The following is a 12,220-nucleotide window of genomic DNA, read 5'->3' on the forward strand; positions in this document are numbered from 1 at the left end:
TCTACAAATGGTTATTACCATGACAGGAACAAATGGTTTTCCCTGATGGATAACTGCAGCAGGGTTTGCTGCTACTTGCATTTGTTAGGGCCATTCCCACTTGTTTGTGCTTGGGTAATGAGGGAAGAGTCTGGAACATGTTGTATATCAATTAGACCATCAAAGACAGTGGGCATTTATGGCTGCACCCTTTAACCTCAGGGTGAAAGACCAAATTCTTGTTTTTGCATGTCAAAAGAAATGCTTCCAAACAACTGCTCAAATAAAACGATTTCCAGGCCCTTCCCTTCATGCTGATGTCTGAAAGAGTGAATTATGGTGTCTTTTTGGGTTTGAATAAACCACAACAATAAAAAAAAAGAAAAATAAATTTGAGTGTAGTGTATTTGTACAGGGTTTAATTGGACTTAAAAAAAACACCTTGTGCTTTTCTCAAATAAGACATTTTCCAGGGGCCTTTAAGTGCAATTTTTGAGACATTTTCCACTCCCTTGATTGAACAGCTTCAAAAGATTTCCTCCATGAATTCCAAGGGAACCAGTTAATCCTGATCTTCTCCACAAGCAAAGGGATCATCTCAATGTAAATCAGACAGGGCTTTTGATCAAAGTATTCAATCAGTCTTGAACACATGACGGCATAAGGAGCCTCGCTACGAACAAGGTCAACATCTTAGTTGTTCCTGAGCTCGAAGCAAGTGTAAAAAAAAAAAAAAAAAAAAGAAGCTCAGATGTGTCTAAATATCCAACTAGAAAAGGCTTTTTATATTTATTAGACGTAGATTTAAGGCTCAGCACAGTGTGTTCACTATACATTCTGCAGTCTGTCAGAGCCAGGAAACGACAACATCACTGCCTTTAAAAACCCGATCTGATATTTCTTGACCACACTTGACCCTCTTCAATTCCTGACTTAAAATAGGGGTGCCAGGCAGAGTTTACTAGTGCAAGATGTAAACAAACCAGTAAATTTTTGGCTAAGCCTCAAAAGCTCCCTCTGCCTAATGGCCCACAGACACTAACAGGCGTGTATACACATGCTGTTTTGTTATTGGCTTGTTTTGTTTTCCAATTAGAAGGTTGTCAATATAACCAGGATGATGATGTGCCTTCCAATAACAGCCAAATACACTTATTAAGCATGTGTTAAATACTTGGGTCCTCTTTGGGAGGCTTTGATATAAGGGGGATCAATGTCAAATTATCACTCTGTTTATCAACCACCACTGCCTCCCTCAACTCGTCATCCTCCTCCCCAAGCGCGCGCACACACACACACACACACACACACACACACACACACACACACACACACACACACACACACATACTCTGACTTTTATTATGTATTAATCAATCAATCAATTTATTTAATGGCCATTTTAATATTATTGAGGCAAATTCCCGAAAGTAAGAGTTGAGACAAATCCTTGGAATATAAATGTAACCAAATCCTGTGTCTAAAATAGAGAATATGATTGGACATGAACGCAGATAAGGCCTCTGATTCCCTTTCACAGGGTAAAATAATAAAACACATTTATATGTATTGTGTATAGTGCTTATGTTAAACGTATATATTACAGACAGGAGCGCGGAGCATAGCAGGCCACAGGTGTCAATTATCATTCAAGAGCACACTGTGGCCCCTCGTTGCCATTACAATGGGATATTGGAGGACTTGGAGACTACTGGCCTGAACGGGTTCGCACATATCGCCATCTGCCTGCTGCCCGGGTAAGTTCATTATTTTTTTTGCAGCCAAATAAGTATTCTGCAGCCGTTTAGATGGGTAGGATTCTGGAGCAGACAACACTTTCCAATTTTCTCGCACTCATTTGCACATCTTGTTGCACAACGCAAAAGCAGGCAATTACATCGATCCACCCATTCATGCATTAATCAACTGTGTGGCATTGCAAAACATCGTGCACCGCACACGCGCGCGCGCGCACACACACACACACACACACACACACACACACACACACACACACACACACACACACACACACACACACACACACACAAGCAAATGAGTTATGACAAAATAAGGCACATCTATCTCCCTGCTGGAGTCTAATTCTGCGGCTTACCTTGGATGTGCAGCGCCAACAGGAGTATCCATATCCCCACACACATCGCCATGGTGCCTCAACTATCCGGATCTTCTCTGGAAAGAGTGGATGGATAGGACTCACTCGAGACGACAAAGAGCACGCATGCAACTTCTGCAAATCCCACTTCGGCGCCCCAAACTAGTCTACCTCTCTCAACGAACAGTATAGCACACTTTGGCAGAACTACAGGATCGTTGGTGCGCCTCGCCGTGCCAGAGCATCAATTTCACGTCTGCAGCAACCCCCTGGCTGGCGGAGAGTTTGCCCGAAGTAAAACCTGAGCGGATTCCCAGTCCCCACTCCAAAAGAAAGAGAAAAAAAAAACAGAGATCCAAGCGGCTGCGGAGCTGCTCTTTTATAGGTGATGGGAGTCTTTCAGGAAAACAGCGGGCGATGAGAGAAAGGAGAGTTGGGTTCTTGTCAAAGCAGCTCTTCTAGTTTAACCATCTAGCCTTTGTTGCTCCATCCACCGCAGCGGCTGCAGAACTCTCTCTCTCTCTCTCTCTCTCTCTCCCTTCTTCCAGTAGCCTATTGTGGATCAGAGGTAAAGTGGGCGGGAGGTCTTCGATCGATGCTGCGCTGGGAAGTTTCCAACACTTGGAGAGTTCCTCCGAGGGAAATGTCGCCTTCTGTCCGCAAAATTGACACAACACCTCAGAGATAATCTGCTGGCACCGTCCCCGTCTCAGTTCCTTCACAGTTCCCGGCTCTCCCTGCCTGCAGCCCGCGGCCAGCCAGGATAGATTAGATCACAACACCAGGTCGTTGCTGGAAGTTGCTGTAACTCTGGGAATAGAGGGATGCGCCCCCCCTTATTGTAGCTCGTTTTTTTTTTCTCTCTCGGATGTAATACTGTGTAGCTTTATCCTGCTCTGCACACCGCCCCGCTGATCTGCCACCACAGTGTGTTGCTGACTATCGCTGACGCTTTGGGAGAGATCGGGATCGGGTGACGTTGTGCAAAAGGGAGGAGCCTGGATTGTCCTGCAAAAAGCAAAAGCATCGCCGGGAGAGGACTACAGTACAGCAGCCCGGTAGCCTCCTGGGGAAGAAAGGAAGTGACTCACAAACTTTTCTAGCACGTCAAGGGGTCTTAAACGTGACACGTTTGGAGCCGAGGCTGATAAAACCGTGCGCAAAAGGGGGAAAAAATCAGGAGGAGAGATATAGCTAGCTCCGTCGACGAGGGAGGGGTGGGGATGTGGGGAGAGACAGAAACAGGACGTGCACAGTCATGCCTGAGTGGATTAATGCAATAGGAAACTGCTGCATGTTGAAATCTCCCCCTTATACACAAAGAGGCACCGAAACCTCTTAATAAAAAAATCTGTTTAACTAGATTCTGTTTAACTAGAAGAGGGAAATGAGAATATAAAAATTCCACTTGTGGTTACGTAGTTGTCCAGGTAAAGTCAGGACAAAACATGTTCAGAATATTTAATCTTGATAATCAGCTTGACCCCACATTTATATGTTCAAAAGAAATTAATCTCACACATAACTAAAGAAGGACACAGGGAGAGAAATACACAAACAAGAGCTGCATTTATCAGTTATTACATCATTAACTTCAGATTAGTTGAATCAGTGAGAAAGTATGTCTCCTGCGGTGTACCATCAGAGATCCCCTCAGTGACCCCTGCGGCACTCCAGACCTCATGTATACCACAAATCTAACAAATCAATCGGGTGGGGCAGTGAGAGCTAAAATATGATCCAGATAGTCATCCACCCACACTCTCACGGTGAGGTAAGGTTTGCTGATTTACAAACATGATAAGTGACACTAAAGGAGGGGTTTGTGGTAATTTTTAAAGTGAAAATGACTCACAGATTGAAATGTTTTCCTGATATCTAACTGCTATGCATGGGTATGTGTGTGCACATAGAGGAGGGGAGAGTGCTTTACCTCATAAGCCAGCTGTGAGAGCTCACTAACCATGCACAGTCCCCCGGTCTTTCTCTCTTTCCTTCCTCTTTACTCTTCAACCAGCTCATCCTCTCCACCGGAAAAACAAGCACACAGGATCAGGCATGTGATGGTGCCGCCTGAAAATGAATGGGAGGACGAATGTGATAACACTTCCCTCTTGTGGACAGTACTTCTTCAGGTGCTTACAATAGACCGGGCCCCTGCATGGTTTTTGACGTTGCAGTCCATTGTGTTATTTGGAGTTTGTGGGTTTGCATAGAGCCAAAATCATGATTTACTATCAGCAGCACAGAATTATCTGCTGAACAGCAAGAGAAATTACCTGGCATGACAAACGAGAACTGGGCCAATTGGTTATTAGGGTCAGTGTGGTGTTTGGTGCACTGCAACATAAATCACGCTGTATAAAAAGGAGCCCCTTGCGCGACATACTCTCTCCTTCGTGAAGGATGAGCAGTTAATAAAGAAACCTTACAACGCTGTTAAACACAGCAAAAAAAGACTACTGCATTTGTCCTGGGTGCACACTGATAAACCCTATACTTGACAGTTTGTTTTGCCAAATACAAACTGTGAGCGTTGTTCATTAATCAGCAGTGGACGCACTGGGCAGCTGCAGAGGAGTCGAAATCTCGCCACACCAACAGAGTCCAGACCCGGCCAAATCTTCCCATGCTACCTAATGGTTAGAAAACTCTGATTTGCCCCTTGACTTCCGAGCGTTAACTCTGATGCCCCCTTCATCGAGCGGCCGAGGTTGTGATTGATTTACAGGTAAGTTGATGAAATTTGATACACTCATTCTGAACTACAGCTTGTGCCAGAGCCCAAGGCAAGGCCAGAGCTGCTGTGGAGATTTAGGAACTGCCTTGCATAACGAATATCTGGAGACACATAAGGAAAAAGTAGTGATGGCTAAATTATAGAGTATGGCCAATAAACCTATCTGATGAGGGTTTTTTATTATTATTATTATTAATGTGTCAAGTAAACTGTGATCATGCATTTCACTGCAGTGAGTGAGTAATAGAGATTTTGCTGCTGTCAGTATTAGTACAGGATTTATTTCAAAGTAGAGTCAGTAATTTCTGGTTACCTGATTATTTTGGTTGCAGATAGCTGCTCTGATGCATATAAAACCTTTCACAGCAAACATGCAAAAATAGTTTCAATGTTTTTCAGGCACCATTTGACCTGTAAAGAAAGAGAAATATAACTTCAATTTCAAAACATTTCCTTTTATTGTGTGATCGTGTCACTGTGATCTTATTTCTTAGTTTAGATTTCCTCTCATGTTTCAGAATTGATCTCCAGGCGGACACACTTCCTGATTTAAAGCTTCTTATTCACAATTTCATGGCAAACAAATGGAAGGAAAATCTAATTCTTTACACTCCCATTAAACTCAAGCCCATTTTTTAAAACTGTGAAGCCACACAGAAAGAAATGATTCACTTACATTACGTCAAGTATAAATAACTCTGTCTAAGCTGCTTCGGTCCCAAATTTTTGTCATCACCTCAGCCGGTAATGCAAATGTTGATTCGTACACAACATTTGTTGCATTGGCGATCTCACGTAAATTGTTACAAACTTGCAATTGTGCGCACAAGATTTATGGCAGAACTCTGGCAAAGTGCTGATGAGCGAAACAGAATCCAGGTTTTCAGCAGTCCAGAATAGCATGAAATCTGAATTGGGACCAACCCAAGTCTGCCTCCCTGGAGAGCAGACAAGTCTTTTGATCCAAAACTGTTAGTTTCCCTGGCCTGAAAAAACATTTGATAGAGAAATCTGTGTCCTACAAAAAAACAAAACAGCCTCTCCAGTGTCTGCAATTCCTTCAGAATGAAGACAGATCAGCAGTGTTACATTAAATTTAACACTGACATCTTAACATATGGAGATGTTACATTATACTGTATGTTACCAAAAACCTGGCCTCCTCTGACAAGAAGCAGACTTCACCCCGAGCACAGGAACTAACATCTGGAAACAGCAAACAAACAAATAAGGCTGTTGTCCAGCATTTACTACAGTGCAATTACATTGTAGCAAACCAATTACTGGCTATTTAACTTAATGACTTGATACAGTAAATGGTAATCGTTTTACCAGCCAGACTTATGTTGATAATGATTTCAAATCTGCATTCTCCATAGAGACGGCTGTAGAGTCCTTATAGACAAATTATTTCCTGATTCAATTTTCTGGTGACAACATGTTGCAAAATCTTCCAACAGTTGATTGATAGTGACACAGATGACTGTAGATAATTTGTAGATAAGTACTGTAATCTCAAGGCAGTACACATAATTCATGGTGGACATACCATAATCTTTGGTGATGTGCTCATGTTCCCAAAAACACAAACAACCAGCACAGAAGAGAAGAGAAAAGCCAAGACTGCGCTCCAAGAGGCAGCTAATCTCCTTCAGAGTGGGCAGCAAAGTCTTATCAGCCTTTTACACTGTTTATTGACAGTTTATCTTTTTTCTTCAAATATCAATCAAAGGGACAGAAATTGGCTCTGTGGCGTTACCAGCATGTGCTTCGAAATCATTGGAAGAAGAAAAGAGCAAGTCTTATAGAGTTTTACTGTCAGTAGTTTCCTGGGAAAGGATCGGGAAAGAAAAAAAATGACAAGTCATTCAACCTGTGTGCTCTCTTAGCAGCACAGTGTTGGACAGATTGCAGGGAAAATACCTCTGTTGCCAACGATAAAAATTCAAAGATGGTTTAAGAGGTTTCTAACAACGGTCATCAGTGAAGTATATATATAAGCATTGAGACCTGACCTCTGCCCATGTTCTGCACTTTAATCAAACAAATTTGCAAATGGAAACATCTGAACTCCTCTCTCCCTCATGTTCAGTATATTCAATATGTTTCGTTTAATGTCACATGCATAATTAAGTGAATCCCTTTCCCTTTTTCTTTTGCCCCTCCCAGAGTACAAAAAAGTATGTAAAAAGTATCTTTGGTATCCCAAATGAATTCTTGATTTATTGGGATTATTCAAGCATAATGCATTGCCTTCCACATTGTAGCTAAACTTATATTCACATTTCCAGGATTTTATAAAAATCAACCAGAGGAAACTTCAGTTGAAAACTTTCATTTCACCATAGGTCTTTAATTTGTAGCATGTCCTAGTAATTAGTGAACTGGTAGAGGTAAATGACTGGTGCTATTAGACTTGAGGCAGAAATATGTCCACTTATGTGTTTTATAGGGCAGGGCTGTGTTGTAAGGATCAAAATAGATGCTTAATAATGAAAAAAAAACAACCATCATATTATCGGGCCATTTTTCATTAGAAGGAAGCATATTTTGTAATAAAAGAAGAAAATATCCTCTAATCATAACAAAAGACCTTGTTACTGCAAGAAAACCTGGTGATTTTTCTTTGTCAAGCCAAATGAAATATGCTTCTGTAGTTCAGGGCTGTTTTTGTTTCATTTTAAAACCAAATCTGAAGCACAAAAATGATGGCTAACCTAAGAAATACAGCTGACGCACTGTTGCCCAGAGCATTTCAAATTGAACTACGCAGGTACTCAGTCTTTTATTTATGAATCCTGATGTGTTTCAGTTACAAGACAAGGAAAGATGGTGTACCTGGCTGCACATGTGAGCGAATATGCGTAGCTGTTGTGTGTGTATGTGAATGTGCAAGAGAGACTTTTTCCCCCCTTCAGGGAACGTTTAGGAAAATGCCACTGTTCCCAACTTAAATAGGAAATCAATCTGTAATAAATCAGCCAAAGTCACATCCTGTTACTCACTGACAACTGCAGACAAGTAAAGTAGGTAGCTGGCCACTGAGTGAATAGCTCTTCACATTATACTGCATTGGCACAGTTATAGTATCTGCAGGGATACAATTGACCTGTGTCTGCTGACTAGCTGCTACTAATGAGCGAGCATTGGCCCTAGCTTATGTGCTAATAAACAAAGAATGAGTTAGTGTGGCAGAAAGCTGAGCCAACAGACCACAACAGATCCACACACACAAAATAAAAAAGAAGCTGAAATGTGTTCAGCTGATTTCATCTTAAATATCGACTATTACATACCTGTCAAATTCTGCAAATCCAACCTATTACATTTTGTTACTGTTCTGCATTGTCTCATATTCCGAACTACACTGAACAGTTATGATTTTTCTGGCCCTTTGCTTCAGCTGAATCGGTGTAGAAAGTGTTGTGATTGCATTATCTCTGCAAACTGTGGATCCAACAGCTACATCTCGGCAAGGAGGAACTTTTGCAGTGGCAGCAGGATAAAATCTCAGCTCTTTGGATAATGAGATGTATCACATGCATGGCAGCTCTTGCTAAGTTACATGGTTTTATCTATCAACGGACTCATTTTCAAGCCACTTCAATGTCCTATAGCCCAGATAGGCTGCCTTGTTAAAATGTGGATGTTTCTGCTCTTGTACAGAAGCGGCCAGACTTCCCCTCACATGAAAAATAAATTATCATTCTGAGGGTGTTATCAGCCGTCCTTAAATCACTCATGGTTTCATAATCACAGTACCTTCCTGATGGCAATAAGCCACATTTATTTCACTCATCAGTGCTAAAAATAGACAAGATTTAGCATAACTCTTTCCTCTAAAGCCGTGGAAGGCACGTTACTGTCGTTGATGTCCGTGTGTGCCAGCCAGGGTTGATTTGCTTTCAATCCAATCAGTTCAAATTGTAAATAGAAACTGCTAATGGCTGAGTATTCATTCTGATATCTCCTGGTTCGGTATGACAACCTTTTCATGCCAAAAGCTTTTCATTTTTTTTGATATTCAAAGAATATCCACTTTGCTGAATTGATTGCTGAATGGAGAACAAATTGAATCCTGCTTTTGTGCCAGCATTCAAAGCCACAGTTTAGCACATGTGCTTCACAAATTTCCTGGAAATGTTCCAGGCCTGTCCTGTTTGATAAAATGCCTAATATAATTGACATCCATCTTGAACCTATAAGCAAGGATTTACCATGCTGAAAAACAACCCCCGTGGTGTGGGAAGACTCCTGGTATTAAAAAAAAACCCAAGAGAGTATTAAACATCAGTTACATCCTCAAACCAAACCTCTGAACTCAGTATCTAGCAGACAAAAAGTTCATGTAAAGGTCTACAAGGCTGGAAAATAATGTGGAAAAAACCCACCTACATTGTTGTCAGGAGAGACTAAATCAGCATTTTTATGAAGAAATAATGGAAAAAACATCTTCCTCTGTCAGAGTCTGAGGAGGACACCCAAAGGTGATACAGCTGCTCACCACTGTGTGACTGTTGGAGTCTCAATCTTCTAGTTGGGATGTTTGATGATTCAGCTTTAAGTTAACCAAATTACTTGTTTGTGTAATTATAGTGTCCATCATCTGGTGTCACCTACAATATGGCCATTAAACACCAACCCTTTGTGGAGTGCATGTTTATAAAAAACAAATATCACTTATTGCAATATAAGTTGTTTACCATCATATTTATGACAGATTGCCATCTCTGCGCTATTGACTGCAAGTGATCACATAAGCACGCACACACACACACACACACACACACACACACACACACACACACACACACACACACGGAGACTTGACAAAAACAAAAAAACAAACAAGAATTGTGAAATGACAAAAACATAAAATGATTTACAAGGAATGCTTTCCTTAGACTATGTAAATTAATGCAAAGTAAATGTATAAAAAAACCCAGATTGGACATTTTGAAATGCTGACTGCATCATACTCAGGCTATTCCAGACAACTGCCTCTGGCAGCTGATTTCATTTCTTTATTTCAAAGGCATACATCATTAAAAGTGTCTGTAGAGAGACACATGCTTTCTGTTGGTGCCTATTAACTTCTATTTATATTTCATGATTTATTTACCAGCAGCTTATTAGCATAAATTTATCAGGAAGCAGTGACACAAAAGGCCACTCTCGGTTTTTGGTTTAATGGAAGTAAACACTTAAATAAGCTGCCAGCTCAAAACAGAAGCAGAGTATGAAACTAAACTTAACCAGTCACCACCAGACACAGTTGCTTGTGTAACAGATGGCACAGATGCTCAACGTGTGGTGATATAATGCAGCTGGATTGCAGTGAAATCTTATGACATGAAGCTTGATCAACCTCCTAAAGTAGGTTAAAAAAAATACTGATTCCGAACGCAACTTGACATTACAGGTGTCAGTTTACTAATGTGAACACAAATGCAACAAGCCACACCCACTACCACACTGATACCTATTGCTCTAGGAAGTGGTTCACATTGTCACTGCATTATTACATTACTAATAGGTCAGTTCACACCCACCATCAGACTCAGCCTTCATTTTGATCACAACTACAGACTGTACAGCTTTGTGATCTGTAACCTGTGCTATCTGCTATCACAGACAAATGTGTCCACAGACAGACCGAGACCTGCCAAAAGCCACCTCTGTGGTAGTTCCCACTACAACAGGTGTGTCCAGAATGACGTTTTGCCACTATGACACACGCGCGCGCACACACACACACACACACACACACACACACACACACACACACACACACACACACACACACACACACACACACACACACACACACACACACAGAAGATAAAAATAATACCAGCCCTGCTGTCAAAGCTGGTGACAGCAACAAACACTGATGCTGCTTTACCCTTTTTGCTGGGCAGTTTGAGATCATTTTAATGTTCTTTTACAAATACATGACATAAATGCATCAAATCCAGCCAAAAATTGCATAAAAGTGCTAAGTGGGCTGAAGTAACAGTATCATACTGTCTCCTACTATCACAGTGGCAGTATACTTGTAATAACCAGGGTTTGCAGGAGAGAAGCTTTGTTACTCCTTCAACACATCGGGAAAGAGGTAGCAGAGATGGCCTTGTTTATTCTCAGATGGCCTATTTTGTATTTTCAAGTCTTTGTCAGTGCTTTTATGCCAAGAAGTGGCCTTTAGGTCTAACCACAGTACTTTTCAGTTCTGTATGTCAACGTTTTCACTTTCACTCTTGACTGTCCTCCAGTCCTTACATCCTTTTTTCTACATGTTGCATTTACACGTTTAATTTCATGTGCAAGGTTTGCATTATACAAGATTATAGAATAGCATCATTACATGCTTTCTACATATTAGTTTAACATGATATCCTGCACTTATCTGTTTTGTGCATGGCTTTTAGGAATATGTGAGGCTGTGTACTATCATAAAATATGCTGTTTTGTTTGTTTTCCTGGAATTACGTATCCAGTGATTTCTATAAATAATTTAATTTTCCTCTTATATGGTTGTTTTTAACATGTCAGTGTATGCTTCATACGTGATCAAAAAAGTTATGCCACAGTTTTTATTACTGCGTCTACATAAAAAAAGATGTGCATCTTGCACCTTAGCTGCATTACATCAAAACAACTTAAAATCTACTTGATTCATTTCACAATAATGAGATCTTTAAAGTGGGAAAATGTGTACTCATTCAATCTATGCAGAATATAAGAGAAAGATGTGACCTGATGATTTAGAGGGGACAATTTGCTGATTCATGCACACAAGACAGACAGACAATGTCTGCACTCATAAATACACGTTAATGCTTTTAACAGCATGGCAACAGACGTAAAGTAATTTCCCTGCTTGTATTCTTGCAAATTTCAATGTATTATTCTGCCCTGCCATCAATATTAACAATTATAAAAGCCATCAGCTGTGCATCCAATCAATAGCTTTTATGTTAAGCTTTCAGGAAATGTACTGCAAGCAGCAGATATAGTTTATTTTGTCATTTGTGTGGGATTACTATCTATCATTAGCCAGCACAAAAACATTTCAGCCAGAGCAAAAATATCACTTTATGAGTTTACATTTTAAGATAAGAACTGACTTGAAAAATCTACTTTTTTATACAACGTGGAAAACTGGTCTCAAACTTTGGGATCCTTCTGTATTTTCAATTATACCAGGACATTGTGTATTCACTTAAAATATACCCATTCACTAGGGGCGTAACAATATGTTTTAATAGTGATATTATACTTGATACATTTTGGCAATACAAGGATGATATTGTTTTTACAGTGATACATTACGATTCCACGAATAGAAATTGATACGGTAACTTTTTTTAGCCAAAATTTAA

The 12,220-nt window shown here is 40.5% G+C and overlaps 1 protein-coding gene across 6 annotated transcripts in view; it reads right to left on the reverse strand.

Moving 5' to 3' along the window:
* nectin1b (nectin cell adhesion molecule 1b) overlaps window positions 1-3,029 on the reverse strand; it is a 161,142-nt gene extending 158,113 nt beyond the window's left edge. For all 6 annotated transcript variants that reach the window (XM_085795877.1, XM_085795882.1, XM_085795876.1 and 3 more), the window contains exon 1: window positions 2,096-3,029. In XM_085795877.1, coding sequence (XP_085652003.1) covers window positions 2,096-2,147 — 52 coding nt within the window. In that variant the 5' untranslated portion in view covers window positions 2,148-3,029. The remainder of the gene's footprint in view (window positions 1-2,095) is intronic.
* Window positions 3,030-12,220: the final 9,191 nt, after the last annotated feature.

Source organism: Trachurus japonicus, chromosome 13 (assembly GCF_045865225.1).
Source record: "Trachurus japonicus isolate A0001 chromosome 13, Traja_1.0".
NCBI classification, from domain to species: Eukaryota; Metazoa; Chordata; class Actinopteri; order Carangiformes; family Carangidae; genus Trachurus; species Trachurus japonicus.